The sequence below is a fragment of the Ascidiella aspersa genome, chromosome 5, assembly GCF_963924565.1.
Source record: "Ascidiella aspersa chromosome 5, kaAscAspe10.2, whole genome shotgun sequence".
NCBI lineage: Eukaryota > Metazoa > Chordata > Ascidiacea > Phlebobranchia > Ascidiidae > Ascidiella > Ascidiella aspersa.
This window is the reverse complement of record NC_139451.1, coordinates 29,006,078-29,028,282: the sequence shown is the minus strand read 5'-3', so window position 1 is coordinate 29,028,282 and position 22,205 is coordinate 29,006,078. Positions and strand designations below refer to the sequence as shown.

General features: G+C 35.1%; 3 protein-coding genes across 3 annotated transcripts in view; 2 read left to right on the top strand and 1 right to left on the bottom strand.

Moving 5' to 3' along the window:
* Positions 1-11,831, bottom strand: part of LOC146145811 (lysine-specific demethylase 5A-like) — a 30,771-nt gene extending 18,940 nt beyond the window's left edge. The window contains 18 exon segments of the mRNA XM_083389956.1: positions 229-413; positions 1,579-1,689; positions 1,970-2,053; positions 2,418-2,682; positions 3,616-3,722; positions 4,491-4,598; positions 5,375-5,623; positions 5,742-5,855; positions 6,218-6,379; positions 6,980-7,096; positions 7,665-7,739; positions 7,872-8,005; positions 8,661-8,817; positions 9,235-9,321; positions 9,460-9,555; positions 9,975-10,166; positions 10,848-10,925; positions 11,573-11,831. Of these exon segments, the coding sequence (XP_083246082.1) occupies positions 229-413; positions 1,579-1,689; positions 1,970-2,053; positions 2,418-2,682; positions 3,616-3,722; positions 4,491-4,598; positions 5,375-5,623; positions 5,742-5,855; positions 6,218-6,379; positions 6,980-7,096; positions 7,665-7,739; positions 7,872-8,005; positions 8,661-8,817; positions 9,235-9,321; positions 9,460-9,555; positions 9,975-10,166; positions 10,848-10,925; positions 11,573-11,716 (2,465 nt within the window). The 5' untranslated portion in view covers positions 11,717-11,831.
* A 1,686-nt stretch (positions 11,832-13,517) lies between these two features.
* On the top strand, positions 13,518-15,072 carry LOC146145810 (mitochondrial nicotinamide adenine dinucleotide transporter SLC25A51-like). Its single transcript, XM_083389960.1, has one exon. It carries the CDS (start codon positions 13,582-13,584, stop codon positions 14,455-14,457), a length of 876 nt encoding a protein of 291 aa, XP_083246086.1. The 5' UTR covers positions 13,518-13,581; the 3' UTR covers positions 14,458-15,072.
* Positions 15,073-16,480: 1,408 nt separating this feature from the next.
* On the top strand, positions 16,481-19,586 carry LOC146145809 (exosome complex exonuclease RRP44-like). Its single transcript, XM_083389514.1, has one exon. The coding sequence runs from the start codon at positions 16,487-16,489 to the stop codon at positions 19,250-19,252; it is 2,766 nt and encodes a 921-aa protein (XP_083245640.1). The 5' UTR covers positions 16,481-16,486; the 3' UTR covers positions 19,253-19,586.
* The last annotated feature ends 2,619 nt before the right edge of the window (positions 19,587-22,205 follow it).

The window sequence follows — 22,205 nt, the reverse complement described above, 5'->3', positions numbered from 1 at the left end:
ATTAGAAAAAATGTAAATTTGTAATGTTAATGTCAAATGCAGGTTTCTTTCAAATTCTGTAGTTAAATTACCTATAAACTGGCTACCAGCCCAAACAAAAAAATACGGTTGTTAACTGCTGTATTTCCGAGTTTTCTAACGTATAATTTGTTTTAAAATCCAAAAACAACCAAATACAATTTGACGTGTACAGTGGCACAATTACTGTAAAAAAATAATTATTTTTACCTTAGAACATACTCCACCGGGCTACAGTTGCTGCACAGCTCCTTGATGTGATGTAAGCAGGCCAGCTTATCAGGAGTGCACGGGCAAGTGACAGCCGAGAGAAAGCAAGTGGTCGAACAGTGGCAACATTGCCGCTCGTCATCTGGCACAAGCTCGAACGCTTCTCGTTCCGATTTCGTGACACCCTGACACGAAAAAAACATATTTTCTTTCATGGCTTACGGCAATTATTGAATAGATTTTCCAGACCCCGACTGAAATTTTCGTGGAGCATTTTACTAAAATGTCACTATAAATGGAACTGGAAAAATACAATCAACTTAAAACATGTAAGAAAATGTCATTTGAAATAATGATCTCTAATCGTACACAAATAGTTGTATCAAGAAGCTTACCAATTGAGCAAAAATCAGGTTCTTAAATTTTTTAAATACCTATCGACACCCTTGAACATTAGAAATGGTACATGAGGGCAACGTGTTCTAGGATAAGGATTTATCGTTGTGTTAAAGAAAGAAACATTTTACGTTTACAAAAAATAAATTAACCAAAAAAACAGAAAGATTTTGTATTTATAGAAAAAAAATTGACAAAAATAGTTTAAAAACAACAGAAAGATTTTGCATATACAAAAAAAATGTTAAAAATCTTTCAAAAACAGAGAAAGATTTTGCATTTACACAGCAATGAAGATTACACATTGTAGCAAATGAAGATTTTCTGTAACAGTCTTCAAGAGCATTTTGAGTATTCAGGTGCAAAATAATAGACCTTAAACAGTTTCTTTCAATGGGTTGATTACAATTAGTGGTAGTTGCACTATTTGTACAACACGCTCATTTGCAAACAATTGTGTTTCGTTTTTTTGACAAATATAAAGCCCTTAATTATTTCATATTCGGGTAATTCCATGTCACAGCAACCAACCTATTTAATCCATATGTTTTCAAAATTGCTCAAATTTGGTAAATGTATAGAGTTTTCCAACCTGATTACAATCAACTTTATTTTACCAAAATTGTTTTAGGGGATTAAAAAGTTATGCTGTTTTGAAATTTTGGCCATTTTGTGCCCACTGAACCGTGAAATTTATTGATTTTTACTCTTTTTTGTGAAAGCACAAAAAAGGGTAAAACATGAAAGATATAAAAGTCATAATAATAAACTCATGTTACATAATGTACTGTTTTATCACCATTGGCCCCCAAAAATTGATAAACAAATTAGTTTCTACAATGCTAAGAACATGTGTGAAATAGCTTGGCAGTTGTGCGGCATTTTAACAGGTTGCCTGTTACAAATATGTAGGCGGCTCAGGTTGAAAATCGAGCAACTAATATGAATTCCTACCATGTCCATAAGGTTCTTTCTTAGGTCTTTTTCATTTTGCAGCATGGCCAACATGTCCCTGTATATAACAGCAGCAACTTGTACATCAAGGTTTTCGGGACTGTTCGCCACCTTTGAACAAATGTATAAAAATTAAATGTGGTAAAGCAGCGGTATAATTAGTCAAGTAAAAAACGCGCAATAGCTAGAAAATTGAGACAATAGTGAGATAAGAGACCAATGTCTGCTTGAAAGTAGAGTTGAGGGATACTTGTGCGATAATTGTTCCCAAATTAGTATAGGAATTTCTGCCATAATTTAATTAATACTACATTTAGTTGAATAAAAACATATGCATTAGAAGTTAGTGGAAATTGAAATTTACAGATAAAAAATACTAAGCATTGCATACCTTGCAAACAATTTCCTCATGAGAAAATACGCAGCACTTTTTCATCTTGCGATAGTGTTCAATACATTGTCGCCCAACGGGTACCTATTAAAAATTAAAACTTTAAAAATGTTTCCCTGTGTTAATCACGCTTAATAAAATAAAAAAGTGCTAATAAGCAGGCAGTAACATTATTTGTCAAGTTACATTAATTGCTGTAGTCAGAACCAATAAAGTTTGGCAAATTACCTAATTTTATATAGAAACAGTAAGTTTTTACCAGCAGATTAGTACAATTCTATTTTCATGGTATTTTACAAAGAAAAGTGTAAATGTTTAAGGTTAAAAAGCTACAAAAAGAGCTTAGCCGATATTGGAATTTTAATCAATGTTTCAAATAGTTTTCGTGGTTTGAACAAAAAGGGTAGGATCATTGACCTGAAACTTAACTTATATTCCATAAACTTACCCAATCAGCCGGACAGAAATTCACCGCCTCAGCAAAGTTGTATCCCTGGTTGAAACCGGCGTGGTAAGCCCTCGGAAAAGTAACCATAAACTCTCCGGCACACTGGTTGGTGCGCACGACCTGCACCCCCTTTTTTACGAGGGTGGTCGGGTTCATTGTGGTCACCAGGTGGTGCAATATGTCCGGGTAGTTTTTGAAAAGCTCCGGAGCTGATTCCTCCATTATCTTTTCAAATTTGTCGGCGTCTTCTCTTGGAATGCCATACCTTAGGTAACAACAAATATAAAATTGGTTATCTTTTTAGCGAATATATATATTAGGTTAGAGGCTCTCAAACTAGGTTCGGCGGTGCTTTTGGGGTCCGCGAGACAACTTTCTAGGACCGCACCCGTTCCATCGATACCAAGAAAAACAACAGGTTATTAATGTGTATATTTTTAAGGGGACTGTGAGCAATTTAAACTTCTTTGGGGCGATGCATAATTTTAAAAATAAAGTTTAAGAACCACTGTATTAGGACATAAATAGTGTTTTATTCATAAATTAAAACATAACAAATTGCTAGAAACACAATTATGAAATCAAACTTGTCTTCTAAAACAAGAGTTTTTAAAGCTGTTATGCAATATTGCAATATTTAAATTATAATGTTTCTTAACTGGGAAATAAACTAATAGGTTCTAACTTTGTAGAACAGATATTTTTAACATTTTATTACTGAAACCATATCTCATTACAAGGTCAAGTGTAAAAGCGACTTTTAACAACAATAAAATGAGCTTTTAATTTGTATTTATAAATCAAGAAAAAATAAAACTTTGGCAAGCTTAACACTACTCAAATGCTTAATCAAAGACAGAATCCCTCATCATTGTCAAAATTGCAACCCGAAAATCGCCAAATTACCCCTTTGGGACTAATTACCCAGGTAATTAGCAAACAGAAACATTTATGACTTAGAAAGAATATCAAAGCCCATACAGAAGTAGGTATCATTTTTTTAAATTTCGAATAACTCCATATTCATTTTCAACATCATGTTTCAAAATAATACCTACTATTGTATGGGCTTCGTACTACGTCTTACTACAACCTCCAACCACATGTTTAAAAGAAACACTTCAATGATTTAACTTAGCCTTAATGACACTTTGCTAAACACAGATTACAATAGGTAGCAATAAATAATTTATTTTACCATGTTTTTGGTTCACCCCAGTGCAGATAGTTGATGGAATACGTCCAATGGTCTTCAATATGCCAACAGAAAGCAGAGAAGCACATTCCAACATAAACCCAGGGGATCTGTGTCAATTAAGTAAGCAATCAATAACTTTCTATGGTGAAAGTAAAACAACCCCACATACATATGTATATAAACTGTTGCTACCAGGCAGAATAACAATCTTAAAAAACAGTTACTCTGGTAATAGTTGCTAACCAACGTTTGGGCAACCTAATCAAATTGCCTTCTTAGGGGTGAATGACACCGAAAGTGCGTTTCTTTACAATTACAATTAAGAGAGTAGCCGATTATTCTTTTGAATTATTATACATATGTATATAGAAATTTTAAAAACATCACACAACATTGCACTTTGGTTGCATGTTAAATTGTCACAATCGTTTTTAAACCATCTGCTGTAAAACATGGCTTTAAACTTTTATACCATGCCAACAGAATAGATGCCACTTTCACACAGGTCGTATCATTGTTACTCCTATTGTGGGGAATCCTTTAAACCCTAGTTACACCCTACCAGACAAACTTAGCGGCAAAGAGTTAATGGCCATACAAATTATTTATGTCTTTTGACTCACACCACAAACAATGTAAATTTTATAGTGTGGCTTCTGTACGTTTTTTTTAAACCACTACACAATAAATAGCATTCAAGCTGAATCCAACCAAACTTGATCGTATTTTGAGGAAGCATATTACAAAAGACGCATTATAGCAAAAGTTTTGGAACAACTAAACTTTTTAATCTTTTGAGTCTTCATATTACCTAAAAGATCCTTAAAAAACATAGTACTCTGCTGTTCTAAAAAATGATTTTTCGGCAACTCTACCTTCATTCCAGAAATATCTCCAGACACTGAACGAAGTAGCGACTGTTCTTGAACGGGAAGATTGTTTAGATTCCACGGACTGTTGGCATATTCCTGCAACGATTGCATCTCAAAATCTCTTTTCACAGAATAACAAACTCAGAGTGAACACCAACGTTAATGAATGCATTCATTACCCAAATATTAGCACAAACTTTTATGTTCATGGTATTTTATAAAGAAGAGAAGAAATGTTTAGAGCAAAAAAAAAATATTATTGGAAAAGTCTGTTATTTGAAATTCAGTTGCCAGGTGATAATTGGGGACACTTAGTCTTTTAAGGTTGTTCTTAATTTACCAGTACATTTTTTATCATAGTCAGATAACTAAAATATAACGCTGTTGTAAAGTCAAATTAGTGACAACACACAATAAGGTTATACAAGTGCAAAACAAATCTACATCAAAAAACACTAATACAAACAGATGCTTATACAAGAAAGTTATATATATAACAGTAATAAACTAAACAGAGATCGACCGATAGCACTTTTTTAGATTGATACCGATGGCCCGATTTTTTTACAATTTTGTCAACCGATACCCAATACCGCTACAGATATTTTTGTAGATATACCTGGGAAATGTTCAAAACTTTAATAAATTGAAAATAAAATCCCAATAATGTTTAGTTTATATGCCTTTATTAATTATTAAACTATTATTTTGCATATTAGCTTGGTGTGATGCTACAACCCAAATTTTTTTATCAAAAAATAGGTAAGTTGTTTGTTCTACAGGAAAAATTAGATTATATATACATTTAGCAATGACTGATATATCGGTAGAAGCCAAATTTCGGCCAAAATTATCAGTAAACGGATATATTAGTCTATCTCTAAAACAGAATTCTATTTTGGCTGCAGTTAACAAAAACAAAAATATAACAAACAAATATCGTAAAAAATTGCATTCACCCAAACCTCTTCCTCCGACGAGAGATTCCTGTTTTCTGCATCACACATTCGAGGAAAACCACTGCCATGTTCGATCACGTGAATGTCAGCTCCGTATTCCACGGTCAGATCTTCCTCTAGGGATCCAACCAACCTCCAGAACTCGCGTTCTACGGACTCGGTGGGAACCATGTGGACCTGGGAGATTAACATAGTAAAAAAAATACACGTATGTTTTAATAATTTGGAAACAAAATAGTACAAACTGATTTATATATATACGACAGCAAAGACTGTCGCATAACATCTTCCTTACCGGTTTGTTGAAGTAGTCCGACTTGAAACCGTCGGCCATTTCACCAAAACTTTGCAAGGTGTATTGTTTTCGGGCCTGCTCGAAACCGTACGCCTGAGCCTTTTTGTTGCATTCCTTTAAAAACACCACATGAGATTAACATGCGATAGCAATAACCCTATGTAGTAGTTTATATTAAAAAATTTGTTTTAAAGTTCAACAATTGACTTGAATCAATGAAAAGCAAAACAGAACTTCTGGTAAATTAAATTAAAAGTTAAAAATCTGTAGGACAGGTTAAAAAAGGGTTATTAAAGAACGCAGTAAATACATAGATTTGATAAACTTGTTTAATTATAGAGGAGTCAGGTGGCACTGTATAAAGACAAATTCTATTAAATTCTCGACAAGCTTTCGCAAAACCGTGTTTCATCAGGTCAAAGTAGAAAAACGGCTATTTAAAAAGATGTTTAATTATAAAGATTTAATTATTGTACCTTTGCGATGCATTTTGGACACCTCCAGTCCCCAGTTGGAACATTGAGCAGTGGTGGAATAAGACAAAATGTGTGGTAGCTGTCATCGCAGCCGTCACAGAGCAACAACATGGAGTCGTTGTTGTCTTTGCTGCAGATCTTGCAGTTATCCATACTGTCAAGCTACACACACAAATAAAGATGCTGGGTATTTTTTAAATGCAGCCAAATTGTTAGATGTAGCATTAAGAGATCGACCAATATCACTTTTTTTGGATGATACCGATACCCGATTTTCTACAATTTTGTCAACTCGATACTGATACCGATTTTTTTTATACCTGGGAAATGTTCAAAACTTGAATGAATCGAAAAATAAAATCCAAATAACGTTTTAGTTTATATACCTTTATTAATTATTATTAATGTATTATTTTGCATAATAACATGGTGAAATACGAAAATCCAATTTTTTTGATCGAAAATGGGTGAGTTGTTTGTACAGGCAAAATTATATCTTATTTTTCATACTAAAATATCGGCAGTTTTGTATTGTTTCATATAACCAGTCAGTTGTCCAAAAGGTGTAAAGAAGCAAAACTTTTATGTTAAAATCTAGCATAAGGTCATAAAACATCATTCACAATATTAACTTATATGAGAGATTCAAAGAAATGCCTAAGTTGACCACTGCTAAGCCTACAAACAAAATATAAACTGCATAAATAAAATTGCAAGTGTAGATTTTAATGAAAACAGTTTTTTGTTTGCATTATGACTCACCATTGAATAAGGGATCTGATCCATTCCCTTGTTTCTAGTTCTTATTTTTCTTTTTGGTGTATCAGCCTTGATTTGCGGCTTCATTTCAGATTTGATCTCAATGTTGGAGGCCGACTCCTGGTAAGAAACAATTATATGTAAGGATCGACCGATATCAATTTTTTGAACCAATACCGATACCCGACTTTTTACAATTTTGTCAAACGCTACCCGATACCGATACCGATACCGATTTACTATATACCCGGGAAATGTTCAAAACTTAATTTATTAAAAATTAAATCCAAATAATGTTTTAGTTTATATACCTTTATTAATTATTAAACTATCATTTTGCATATTCACTTGGAATGATGCTAAATCCCCAAATCCCAAATATCGGCCAAAGTATCCGCCTACATTTACACAATACCAATATATATCGGTAAAAGCCAAATATCGGCAGATATTATCGGTAAACCGATGTATCGGTCTATCTCTAATTATAAGCATAAAAAGCAAACCCGATTTGGTAATGCCAGTAATAAGGAGTTGCCACACAGTTATATATAGGAAATAAATTCATGGACTTTCTTAATGCATAACCTAGGCTGCACATGTTCTGGATATCTCAAATAAAAAGTTTTCTTATTTTAGCATTTACAGAAAAAATGTAAATGAGAAAAAGAATAGTAGAAGGTTTTACCTGTTTTGGTAAAGTCTTTTCAACATTGTTGTTTTCTTCTTTGACCATATCAGGAGGTTCAGTTTTGATCACAACCTAAATAATAAAAAAAACATTCATGTTTCACATTCAACTACAATAGTCAGTTTAACAATCAGTAGAATGCATTTCAACAGCGGTACAAAGTTTTAAATGTTAAGCACTCTTATTTTAAGGAAAAAAACCTACATTGTTTGGGTCAGGGGTGGATTCAGCACCATTGCTGCTTCGAGGGGTGGGGATTGCTGGAAGTTCCACATAACTTGACAAGTTATGCTTATCTGAAGCTGTTACTCCAAGGCCCATCATTTTAGGTCCTGCATCTAAAAAAGTAATGTTTATGTCACAATACAAAAAGACTTTATAAATCTGATGTTCAAAAGATATGAAAGTGAAATAGAGTCTTAATGCATTTAGTGCAAAACCGTTTTATTTTTAATACAACTATTTTCCTTGATAAATTTAGTACCTTGATAATACACTACTATTTTAATTGGGCTTTCATGGACCCCCAAAACTATTTGACAGACCCCTGGGGGTCCATGGACCCCAGTTAAAGAAACCCTGATCTAGTTATTTCAAAGTGGGAATACTAAAAATATTTAGTCTGATATTTTTAGGACCAGAAGCTGTTAGCAAATAAGATGCAAAATATCAGCTGATAGCAAACTTTTACTAGTCTTTGGTCACTTTTTATTCTCTGCACCTTTTTTTCATATTTTTTAATCACTTTTATCCTTACTTTAACCTGACAAAGGATAACCGATTGACCAGTGTTCCCTCTAATTTAGCAAGTGCAAAAATGTGCAAAAAAACCCTGAACAGGACTGCCGAAAAGCATGTCAACTTTAAAATACCTTCTTGTTTATGATGTTACCTTCCTAAATGTAAAACATGAAATAGGGACATATATTTTATGTAGCCTGAGAGAGACAACAGTGCATGCTACTTCAGTTTAAAAACTTTGAAAACACATACTTCCAAACAGTTGAAGTTTGGCAAGCTCCTTATTTTTTGAGATGTCCACGACCAGCGGATCGTCAACAGGACGTCGCTTGTTTCTTTGTTGTTTCATTTGTTCGGTAGGCTGAGGTACATTAAACAAATCCAGACTGTCCAGTGACACACCAGAACCCTAAAACCACAAACAATGTTTTGTTCAAAAAAAGAAATCCAAGACTTTAAATTAATCAAAAAACAGGGATTAAGAAAGTTGGGTATTTTACATTTCATTGAAAACTTTGAGAGCATGCAGCCATGTAACGGTACTAGGCCCTAGGGGTCTTAGGAATTAATTGTGCATTTAAACCTCAAAAATGAGGTCCTAAAAAAAGGGAACCAAAGGCTTTAAATTACTCAAAAAAACAAGGATTGAGAAAGTTAAGGTCTTCCAGTTAGTTAGACATTTAAACAACAAAAAGTGTTGTTAGTCAAACAGCAGGGATTGTAAAAATCTAAGCTTGTGGTTTTTATGCATCATTGAAAACTTAAGTAATGGAGCATGTAAGAGTTAAATTAGGTACTAACAAAGAAAAACATTTAAGTTCTGTACCTTGTACATTGTCTTCTTCTTGTTCTTCATTTGTGAAAAGTTAAGATGTGAAGAAATGTCTTCTCTTTTTTTATCACTCTCTAAGGCCTAAAAAAATTACAAGACAGTTAAAATCGAAGTTCAAAACTATTTGACTGAATTTTTAATTTGTTGTTTTCTTTATTTACTCGAAAGTTGGATTGTTTTTAATTGTTTGAAGAGCAACTAAACGTCTTTATCACTTACTTCAAGCAAAACACCAGATTTCATAATGTCAAATGGATACAAGATCCGCTCATAATGCTGCCGCAAAACTGTTCCAAAATTTTTCTGGAGTCCAAGCTAAAGTACATCAAAAACAATGAAAAAATTTATAACTAAAAAAGCAACATAGGCAATTATAATAGCACAAAATAGGTGGATTTTTTTTCTGAATTCTAAGTTTAAGCAAATAAAACCAGGACATAAGTAAAAAAAATCCATTTAAATTGTATAAATAAGAAAACAATACAGGCAATTGTGATAGCAGGAAATATATAGTAGGACAAGTTACATGGGTATGGAGTTATGTTTATTTGTTTTGGGGGGAAATAGCATTTAACAAATTTCCCTTTGCCCATGAATACTGATGAGTAAAGTTCTAACCATAATTTTAAGTTATATGATATTCTGTTTCAAAAAGAAATCTGAAAACACCAGCCTGCAAGTTTGTTTAAATTAAAGCAACAGGTTCACTATCAAAGGGTAGAAAAATCACTAACTTTCATGCAGACATGATGCCACTGCTTGTTTTTGCAGACTTCGACAAAACCACCCAGTTTGTTGACCGTATCATGTAATCCGTACAGATCCAAGGCCTTTCCACCAACATGGGGGAGTTTGAAAGGGGTACCTTGCAATTCCCAAAACTTTGCAATACTCTCTATAAACTGCAGACGAATTCTGGTGTGGATCTAAGTGGCACAAAAAACAGTGATTGTACATTGACTTTTAGGCAAACTAATGGGCGCTGGTCTAGAATCCTACCACTTTTTTAACAGTAACAAACGAGTTGTCAAAATTGATATTGCAAGTTAGAAATATATATGGCAGAACAAATATTTAACACTTGACAAACCCAAAGGCTAACTCGCACCTCAACCCTAAATAAAGTCAGCAATAAAAAAACTCAGACAAAAATCTGGTAGGATTCTAAACCAGTACCAACTATTGTTTCACCAATCTCAAAATTTTTTTAAAAATCATATAAGTTTTTGGTCTAGTAATGCATAAATAAATCAAGATGACAGATGATTCAGACAGTAAATTAAAGATTTCATTTTTAATTTTGTGTAACAACTGAGTGAAAATGTTGGAATCGCCATAGTATTCATACATGAAGCAAATACCTTATAGTTTATACATTATACTGTTTTAAACAATTGGTTTACAGTTTGTACTTTGATGGAAAGTTGAAGCTTAATAATAGTAAAAAACAGAGAATTTGTTCATCAAATCAGGATTACTTTTAAGCAAAGGGATGATGATGTGTTGAAATGCAAATGTGAGCTCACAAGTTTTAAAAAGTGGTGTTTGGAAAAAATATAATATAAGGGCAATATTCTGAAATGATTGAACCTTTTAGGAGAACTTACCCCAAGTTCATTTATGCGTTGCACTCTGGGTGTGAATGTAAAATTTTCCACATCAATTGCAAATGGTGGTTGCCAGTGCTGTGAAACAAATATTAGTGGTTCATTTGGTAAACAAACATAATATTACATTTTTTTTTTATTTCTGATAATAATTTCATGTTATGTCTGGAAGTTTTACTGTAAATTATTTTAAAGTACTTCTCGTGTGGACTGTTTTTTTAGAATTTATTGTATTTTTTTCATTATTTAACTGCTGTGTTGCTGCAAATATGCTTAGAATTATCATGTTTTTTAGCTTTGTTTGTTTATGTGGTGAAATTTTGCAAGAATACAACATATGGCTGAAATGAACAGGTTTTTTTAATTTATAAAGAAAAAATATTTAAATAAATATTACCGCAGAGATCTTAAAGTGAGATGCATTTAACCTATATTATTCAAAAACATAATTTATCCAAAATTATTTTTAAATAAATTTAAAAACAAACAATTGCTGTGTAAAATACACTCAATAAAAAAGTAATGTTAAATTGTGGTAAAATTATTAAATTTGTGATAGTGTGATATAAAGTGAAGCAATCCTATAAATAACCATAATTTTTGTTTTGCAACCAAACAAGATGGCGTCGAGATGGGCCTTTAAATCACGTGACAACGCTTCCCTGCCATCTAACAAAAGCTATTCGCGAGAAATACGTAAAATGCAGGAAATATACTTCTCGTACCGGCGGTGGACGGATTTTACAAATTCCTGCTTTTTCTGCTATCGGTCTTATTTTATTGACATATCCAAGCGGGTCAGCGAATTCTTCTTCGGTTGGCTCGAAAACCGGGCATTCAGGCGGTGGATAAAATTCGTCGTCAATCATATTTGCGAACCTAAAGTCACTAAATTACCGAATTGTTTCCAGCATCTTTGCAAAATCCCAATATTACGCTGCTAATCTATCAAAATATACACAAATTTCAAATTTAAAGTCGATACATTCCCTCACGAACACGTAGTTGCCTGGGCAAGCTTCTTTATGTCGTTCAATTTACCGAATATGATATCGCTCCGCCGAACATTTACAACTCGTATAGCAGTTGCCAGATACACGGTTTGCATAAATATTTTATATTTTTGAATTAGTAAAACAATTTGCTTTAAACTGAAATTACTAAATATATGTTATAATGAACTTAACAAAACCATTTTTTGCCTTCTTTCTTTCAAAGCGGAAGAACACAAACAAAATAGACAAACCAGTCGCCAGTCGCCATCTTGAAACGCATTGCGGGTCTCGTCAAATTTTTTGTTTGACTGCGGGTGTAGTTACCTTGCTGAAAACGTGCGTTACCTCACGTTTCACTATCGACCATGTTTAATTTGTTGGTATATTACCCCATAACGGACAAAAACTTTATCTCACATATATGTGAATATTGCAATTGGTTATTGCGTGAGTAAAAACTTGATGTCACCTTTCACGAACTTCACGTCTTTACCAAAGCATTTTGTGGATTATATATCCAATCTATTAGAAATCGTTTATATTGCTGCGATTTTATGGCTGTGTTCAGCACAATTAAATTTGTCTAACAGTCGTTGTTTGATTCAAAGTCTAACTTGTGATGAATAAACTTAGGGTTGTATTTTAATCTTTCTTCGCCCAACGATTGTACAAGAAACACAAATCTTTATCACCTAAAATTGGTTACATATGACGTCCTTGACCCACACTTGTATTCTCCTTACTATTATCTATAATTGTATTTGAGTTCAAGCAATGATACTATATAACTTTAAGTATCATTGGTTCAAGCTTGTTAAAGATGTGTGATGTGAGTAGACGGAAACTAAGATAAATATTGTCTATATAATGTGAAAGTTTAAGCTAATGTCATATCACTAATAGCAGAAATTAATTTTTGCACACTAGGCCACGGAAGACTGTGAAAGCAGAGAGCATAGCGGTTGAAAATGACAAGCAGTTTGGCTTTTTATTCGGGCACGCCTTTGTAAAATGTACGACAGCGCCTCCGTGTGGCTAAAAAGTCCTAGTTTCCCCTCCACTGGGTTGTTTAAAGTGATAGCTAAATTTGGAAAACACAATGAGTTTGGGTGATATGTTTGCAGCAGTTGTACCATTACAGAATGAATCATGATGTTTTGCATTGTTTATATTGCACGCCGGTCATGATTTAGGCCTCAAATAATGAAAAATAACGTAGTCACGATCCGAGAGTTATGACAAATGTAGAGACGAGTTTATCGCAGTACCTTACGTAATTTGTACGTCACGTATTTGTTTCACAATAGTCTTCTGGCAACTTTGTAGTCAAATTATGTTAGCTATCAGATGACATTCAAGCGCAGTGCTAGGAAAACAATACTTGCAATACGTCAAACTCATCGACATATGCATTTGCCTGTTTTTAAATCAAATAATATGCTGATTGTTAGCTAAACTGTTTTTAAGAACTGCATCTAGTGAGTAGCTGATTAGCTGTTAAGCACAAGCTGTGTGCTAAATGAAATGTTTACTCAAAGCAACGCCGGTTTTATGCAAATTAAATGTAATTGTTTTGTTTTATAATTTGTATTTAACTTTGATTACGTATAGCAAACCTGGTAAATTTAAGTCAAATATATTTCTGAATGTTTTTTCTTTAGAATGGATTGGCTTGTAGATCAGTAGGGTGAGACCTGTTATTGTACTTCTGGAAACATTTTAACAGAGCTAGCAGCAAAATGAAAAAATCAATTGCTGGGACTCGTGGCTCTGCAAGCCTGCAGTCAGAAATTGACCAATCCAAGCACTTTATTTGCGGAGCGGGATCATCGGTTATCAACATAATCATAACTTTTCCGCTCAACAAAGTAATGTTCCGGCAGCAGTTGTACGGGTTTAGGACGCCTAAAGCCCTCAAGCAATTGTGGGGTGAAGGAGTGGTAAACCTGTACCGAGGAATTATTCCGCCATTGTTTCAGAAAACTACCTCAATCGCATTAATGTTTGGTTTGTTCAACCATTCTCAAAATGTGCTCGTGAACGACTTCAAAATGAACTCATATGCAGCAACTCTGGTTTCTTCAATGGTCGCTGGTTCTTGTGAAGCCACGCTTATTCCGTTCGAGCGAATTCAAACTTTGCTGCTTGACCCAAAACACCATAACACTTTCAAAAACAGTTACCACGCCTTCTCATCTATTCACGGAAAGTATGGAGTTCAGGAGTATTTTAGAGGAATAACTGCTGTGCTGCTAAGAAACGGACCGTCCAATGTGATTTTTTTCAGTTTAAGGGAACCAATAAAAATGGCTCTTCCCACCGCTGAAGAAAACACGGTTCATAATTCGGTGAACGACTTCATCAGTGGAGCACTTATTGGTGCATTGTGCAGCACTATATTTTTTCCTATAAACGTTGTGAAAACAAGAATGCAAAGCAGTCTCGGTGGAAAGTTTCATACTGTTTCCAGTACTTTCCGGCTTGTTTTTAGGGAACGCAACCAATCGTGGAGAAAAATGTATCGCGGTAGTCACATTAATCTTGGGCGTTCTTTTTTGTCATGGGGCATAATAAATGCGTCATATGAATATCTAATGAAAACTTTCTTTACCTAGCTTACAATACTATCAGATACCACCCCTTGTAACATTATATGCATGTGTACGTAGGTCAAATATATACCAAATATGGCAATGAAGCTTATTCCGCTAAAAAGTATCAAAGGTTTTTCTTTAACAGACTTATTTATAATAACATTTTGACGGGTCAAAAAGTTATAAAGAAGCCCTAACTAATTTCTTAATAGATGTTTTAGTCAGTTGTATTTTAAGTATATGTACTAGCATTTGTTTGGTGACAAATTTTCCAATTAACACTGTAAATGTGTCATCCAATGTATTTCTTTTTAAGGGTTTTAAATGGATGTTCATGTCAACTAATGTGTGAGTTTTTTTTTTACTTTAAAATAACTACAAATTGCATTTCAACAAATTCTCACTATACATATTTGAAAAATATACAACTTAACAATAAAGTTATTTTAAAGTGTTGTAATAAATTGCTAAAATAACCTTACAAGGGATCTTATTTTGGTCCTTTTTTATTGTCAGAATTTAAATAAATTCATGATTTTGTTCTTGTTTGATTTAAAAACGATTTGCATTTAAATTTTATTGCATCTATATATTGTGTCTCTAGCATATATTAAAAGCATCATTATTCGAACCAGTGGAGAACTTTCATTATTGGCTTTTTATATTTTCTTTATTGCTATGGAAAGTTTTTCTACGTTTGAATTGTGAACTTTTGTTTATTTCAAAGTTTTTGCTTATTGTATTTTACTATTTAATGTTGCCTAAAGTACAAGGTTAATTTATTTTGTTTGAGTGATAAAATTTTCAGAAATAGTGTTTTAGAGAGAAGTGCATTTCTATATATTAAGCTTAGAGTTTTGTGCTACAAAATCGAGCTTACAAAGTACAAACAAATTAAATATTTCATTAACCCCGATAGGTAAATAAAGTTTTAAAATTTAATCGCCCATAAGGTAGTACGCATGATTGCACACGTGGGTCTGAAGTTTAGAAAACCCAAGACGAAAAGAAAATATGTGAAACGAAAGTTGAAGTACTTTAATTCTAATGCTTACGTTTACTATTTAAAGTTTACAATGAATGTTATTATTAGCTGTGTAAATATCTCCTTAGGAAAGGGACTTTGGCTCAATGCCGACGCGATTAAATAACGCCGAGCAGGCCCGATTCCGACGTTTGTGCAGATTTGGCACCAATAGAATAGATTTGGATACAGCGGTGCCAGAAACAAAGTGTTAATCTAATGCGAAAAGATCTTTTGGTATTTCCACTTAGTTTTATCCAAGCACAAACGTTTAAATTTAAACAATCGTTTTTCTACGGTAGTTAAGACGCTTGCTTTCATTCATTTAGTTTCGCATCGGTAACGTTGGTAATAACAACAACTTCTTGAATTGTTCAAGTTAACCAACGATCAGTTGAACTCAACATCACAGAAACTCTAATATCACAGTAAAGATATAACAATTCAACATCTAAAATTGTCATGATTAAAAATGTTTAAATAACCTTTTATAATATTACTTATTTCAATCGATAACCATTTTTACATGTTTTTATCAACGGATATAATTTACCGATTTTTTATATACCGTTGGTTGTAACAAATTTGATTAATTGAACATATAAAATGTGAATCACATTCAGCTCAGCTTCCTATTTATTTATACCACTCTTTTTTTTTTGCAATCAACCAAAAAGTAATTGATAAAGTTGCTAGTATAAAAATAATATCAGTTTATCTTGCCTTCAAATATAAATTATTATAATTTTAAGCACATGATTCAACTTTGCTTTTTTTAATTTGGTATTGTAAATTATTTATATTATTCTGTACAATATAGCCTCCAATGTGTTGAAGGAAAAGGTTTTAAGATGATCTTCCTAACTGCTGTAGGTTTTAAGATGATCTTCCTAAGACATGAAGATAGACTTTGTGTAAAATATATAAAGATTTTAACATTGACCTCTTGCCTTTTCTACAACTTATTAGTAAAATATATGCCTTTATATATTTTTTTTTTATTTTAAAGGTACAAAGGGATTCAAGATGTTAAAATCCAAAGTTTTAATGGTCAAAACAAGGTCTGGCAAAATTCTTAAAATAGTCAGAGAACATTACCTGCGAGATGACATTGACAATGGACTTAATGGAACAGATTTGGAAGATCATCCTAGTTTAAAGAATGACTTGATTCCTTGTGAACATTACATCATACCCGACACTAACGTGGTTATACACCAGATTGACATTTTGGAGAATCATTGTGTGCAAAATGTTGTGATCTTGCAAACCGTTATGCGAGAAGTCAAACATAGGTCTGCTCCTGTTTATAAGCGACTGAGAACCATTACCCAAAACAAAGACAAGAAATTCTATGTCTTTACCAATGAACATTCAATAGATACATGGCGTGAAAGGCAAGCTGGTGAGTCAAGCAACGACCTTAATGACAGACTGATTCGAGTCGCTACAAAGTTCTATGATGACATTGTGGAGGACAGAGGTCAGAAGGCCATTCTACTGACCAACGATAAAGCTAATCGCGACTTTGCAAAGCAAGAAGGGCTGACTGCCTTTACAATTGAAGACTATGTGAAAAACGTAGTTGGGTTTCCAGAGTTGCTAGATAAATTGGCCAAAACAGAAGGAGCTATTGAAGTGGATCGCTCGATATCATACCCAGAGCACCTAAAGCTGTCAAAATTGCAGATCGGAATAAAGTCTGGCAAGTACAAACAAGGCAAACTAAATATAAGCCGAGAAAACTATTTAGAGGGAAAGATTCTTCCTCAAGGTGAAGGAGCGAAAGAAATCCTCATTCAAGGTCGCATGAACCTAAACAGGGCAGTTCATGAGGACATCGTTGCCGTGGAGATGTTGCCTGAAGAAGAATGGTCAACACCTAGTGACGTCATCCTAGATGTTGCAGTTCAACCTGGTGCAGAGATTTCAGAGAGCAATGCTGAGGGAAAGAAAAAGAAGAATGGCATTCCAACGGGAAAAGTTGTTGGAATTATCAAGAGAAGCTGGAGATCGTATTGTGGAATCCTTGAAAGTTTTGGCAGCCCAGAAATGACCAGGCACCTTTTTACTCCAGCAGAGAGAAGAATCCCAAGGGTTCGAATCGAAACTCGTCAAGCTAAGACCTTGATTGGTCAGCGAATTGTGGTCGCAATTGATTTCTGGCCGAAAAACTCTAAATACCCCCAGGGTCATTTTGTAAAGGCCCTTGGTGAAATTGGCGACAAAGATACTGAAAATGAAGTCTTGCTTTTGGAGCACGATGTCGCCCATGAACCCTTTTCTCAGGCTGTTCTCAACTGTCTTCCTTCGCCTGATTGGAAAATTCCTCCAGAGGAAATTAAGAAGCGTGAAGATCTCCGAGGTCTTCCGATTTGCAGTGTAGATCCACCGGGATGTACAGACATTGACGACTGCTTGCATTACCGCAACTGGACAGATGGAAACGTGGAGGTTGGGGTTCATATTGCTGACGTGACGCACTTCATCAGGCCTGGCTCGGCACTTGACTTAGAGTCTAGAAGCAGGGGAACAACTGTATACCTTTGTGACAAAAGAATCGACATGGTTCCCGAGTTATTGTCGTCTAATCTTTGTTCGCTCCGTGACGACGGCGACCGCCTGGCTTTTTCCTGCATCTGGATAATGAACAAAAACGCTGAAATCATCAGCACGCGTTTTTGCAAATCGGTTATTCGCTCTAAGGGCTCGATGACCTACGCTCAGGCGCAAATGCTCATCGACGATAAATCACAGAACGATGATGTTACCATTGGTCTTCGAGGACTCAACAAACTGGCCAAGATTTTAAAGAACAGAAGAACACTGAAAGGAGCCTTAACCCTGTCCTCTCCTGAGGTAAGATTTCATGTGGACAGCGAAACACACGATCCCATTGAGTTGGAAACCAAGCAACTAAGAGACACTAATTCAATGGTGGAGGAGTTCATGCTGCTCGCAAATTGTTCCGTTGCCGAGCACATAAAGAACGAGTTTTCCGATTGCGCCGTGCTTCGGAGACATCCAGAGCCTCCAAAGTCAAACTTCGACGTCCTAGTCAATGCAGCCAGGACAAGAGGCATCGACCTGCAGATCAACACTTCGCGCGAGCTTGCTTTATCTCTAGATGACGCTGAGAAGCCACGAGAGAACGTGCATCCTTACACATCAATCCTACTGCGCATTCTGGCCACCCGGTGCATGTACCAAGCCGTGTACTTCTGCAGCGGGCTGGAAACGGACCTGAAGCACTACGGCCTGGCTGCGCCGATCTACACCCACTTTACGTCGCCAATTCGCCGATACTCGGATATCATGGTGCACAGACTGCTTGCGGCCAGCATCGGTGCAGACAGCACCTTTTCCGAGCTTCTAAACAAACAGGAAATCCAGCAGATCTGCAACAACCTCAACTTTCGGCACCGCATGGCGCAGTACGCCCAGCGGGCTTCCGTAGCACTCCACACGCAGATGTTCTTTCGCGGAAAATCGCTCGACGAGCAAGGCTTTATCATCTACGTGCGCAAGAATGCAGTCCAGGTGCTCATCCCCAAGTACGGACTGGAGGGCACCGTTTTCCTCGACCGCGATTTTGAAGGCAACGTTACAGGAAGCGGCAATCTTGCCTATAGGGAGGAACAGTGTGAGATCAGCGCAAACGGCGTGCTCTTGAAGGTTTTCGACCAGGTTGTTGTACAGATCTCGCACGACGCCAGCAATATCCAGCATCAGAGGATCAACCTGAAGCTTATAAGACCGAAAATACCAGGCATCAGCTCCGAAGTCGACTGATGCGATTTGGGGGCGTTTTTCTTTGTGAATCATGCAAACGTATGGCTCGGAAAATACGGCGAAACGTCGTGAATATTGCGGTGCTGGAGGTTAAAGTCGATGTGTATTAAACAATGTGTAATCCTTTTGACGAATATACATTCAAATGCAAAGCCCCCTTTTTATTTGTATTTTCCTGTGTATGACACACCAATGCGCGGCTTCTTTTTGTTTCTTTAATGTAAGAACGGAAATTTGTCTAAATTTGATTGTTAATAATGCGCTGCCATATCGTCTCTGACCGCATTGTGTTCACTAAAGGAAATGATACTTTTATCATTGCTTTGTCTAAATAAATAAAATTGACATGAAAAGCCACCTTATTCGAGCGGTTTTGTGGTGTCGACAACTTCTTTAAATGGTCTTTGTTGATAGCCGTATTTATCTATATAAAATTCTGAAAAGCTACCTAATTCCGATCAAAGTAGTTCATGTGTTTTCTTTGACGCAGTTATAGATTTGTTGTAAAATACTATTTTCACAGTAGGCCTATGCAGGTTTTTTTTAAGGTTTGGTTTGGGTGACCGCTAAGTAGTTTCAAGAGACCGCAAGTGTTTCATTTAAATAACAAAAAGTTGCAAGTCCAAATAAAAATTCATATAAAATTCTGAAAAGCTACCTAATTCCGATCAAAGTAGTTGTGCAATAGCTTGCCATCATAACAAAACTATTTGTCGTTAAATAGGACCACCTTTTTTCTTTGAATAGGTACAGTGCATCATTACTTATAATTCCTGTACAAATCCTGTTTTTTAACAAAAATGTAGGCGTTTTTAATGTTTAAACAGGGAGTGTGGTTGCTACAAATCGACTTTATTTCTACAAAACCCCATTAATATTACTGGTTTTAAAACAGACATTACATTCAGTGGGAGAAGTAAGTTAAGAACGGTAGGAACGACGTTTTGGTAAACTACGTTCTGCTTCACAAGGCCATTTCCCAAAACTATATGTTTGCCTCTGTTGGTTGCGTATTTTTAAAGGACATAGAGTGCTAAACCAAACATTTTTACGGTTTCATGCTTTATTAGGCATTTTTATGACGTCATCCCAAGTTTTCATGCGTTCGGTGAGAAATTGGAAATAAAACTATTCTACTTTTACCCCTGGTTACATTAGAGTAGTCTCCAGGAAATTTTGCAGGAAAAACAGGAGAAAAATGGATTTAAAGCAGGGGCTCTTAAACTGGGGTGAACTTGTTTTGGGGGTCCGTGAAGGCCTAATTAAAGAACTAGTGTATACTTAAAATAAGTAATTTTTAAAAGAAAACACTTTAATTAAAAATTGAACGGTTTTGTACTGAATGTATAGTTAGACTCCATTTAACTTTCACATTTTTCGGACCGAAATAACAGAGTCATGAAGTCTATTTGTATTGTGACGTCATTTTGGAGCATTTCTTGTCGACCGGGGTCCATGCAAAGCAAAAATAATGTTAGGGGTCCGCGGTAAAAAGAGTTTAAGAACCCCTGGTTTAAAGGTTTCGTGTAGCCTATATTTATACAAGGCAAAAGGTTATAGCTTGTAGAGAAATGCATTTCAAATATTCAACAGCTGTAAAGCAAGATGGTAACAGATATTTTGGGGAGGTGCCGAAACCACGCCATTTATTTATTAGGTAAACTAGTCACTAGAAATTTTAGTGAAAAGAATAAAACTATTGATGCCATTCATTACCATTGTAATAAATCGTTTGCAAAGCTAAACGTGATATCAGTTGAGTTGGTTTATGAGTCATTCCCTGTTTCTAAAATTAAATGCATTTGAAACTCGCAAACTATAATTCAACCATCTGTTTCAATGAATACTCTGTCGAGAATGTTATAATATAGTTAAAACGATTTGTTTTATGATGGCTTGACCTGCTAAAATTTTTTTTTAAACTTGCACGTTGAATAAAATAGGCTACAAGCCAACGAGAGAGATGACAGTAACGACATAACCGACAGCTATTATAGGCTAATGCAATCAGTAATACGGAATTGAGAGTGATAGTGGTTATAAATCGTCAACAAAAATTGATATCACTTTTGTATGCGCTACGCACAGCAACGTATAGCGCACGCTTTAATTACCGTTTCCGCTACTATTAGCAGAAAATAGTTGTAAATTAAAACGTATAATTTGTTGTGTTTTGATAGTTTGGTCATTGCAAATGCTTTGCGCGATCTTGATAGATCAGTAAGACGGAAAATTTTCTCGATATAGATTAGATCTGGAGTTTAGAAACGGCGCTTAAAACAAATCCTTGCCCAATAGATTTGTGTGTTTTTCAGATAGGCTAGTTGACCATAAACCAGAGTTACTTAAACTGTGTACCGCCGAATACTTGCCACGAAAGCTCTGTCGGCTAAATTTTCTGTAACTTTAGAACATTTATCAAGTTATAAATAGGCATGCAGATTCACACGAGACTTAACAAAAACTATCTGATAACAATATGGCATTTACCAATCGCCTTGTCGTAAGATTATTGCGATGTTTAAGTTACGATATTATTGTTTGTAGATTGTGCCGCGAATAATTTCTGATTTTCTTAGTGTGTCGCAAGTCACAAAAATTAAAAAAACACTGCTACGTTGCCTCAAACCAAAATTAAAAGACGAGTTTAAATCATTTGGCCGAGTGATTTCGTACGGCTGTTAATCATCAGTAAGCCTAAGTGGTTTGACCACACGTAAAAATACTTACCAAGTATAGCATAGTGATTGGAATGGTCTGTTATGCGAATTTGCATGGACGTTTGACAAAAGTCACCCAGACTACGTGACGGATCCAGAAATTTAGTGTAGCAAGGAACATTAAGCTTTTCAAAGATGAAGCCACCGAGTTGTGTCAAAATGCGACGTTTAAGAGCTCCTAAACCAGAGAAACCGTTTGATTTCGGGCGAAACCTTGCGTCAAATGGAAATGT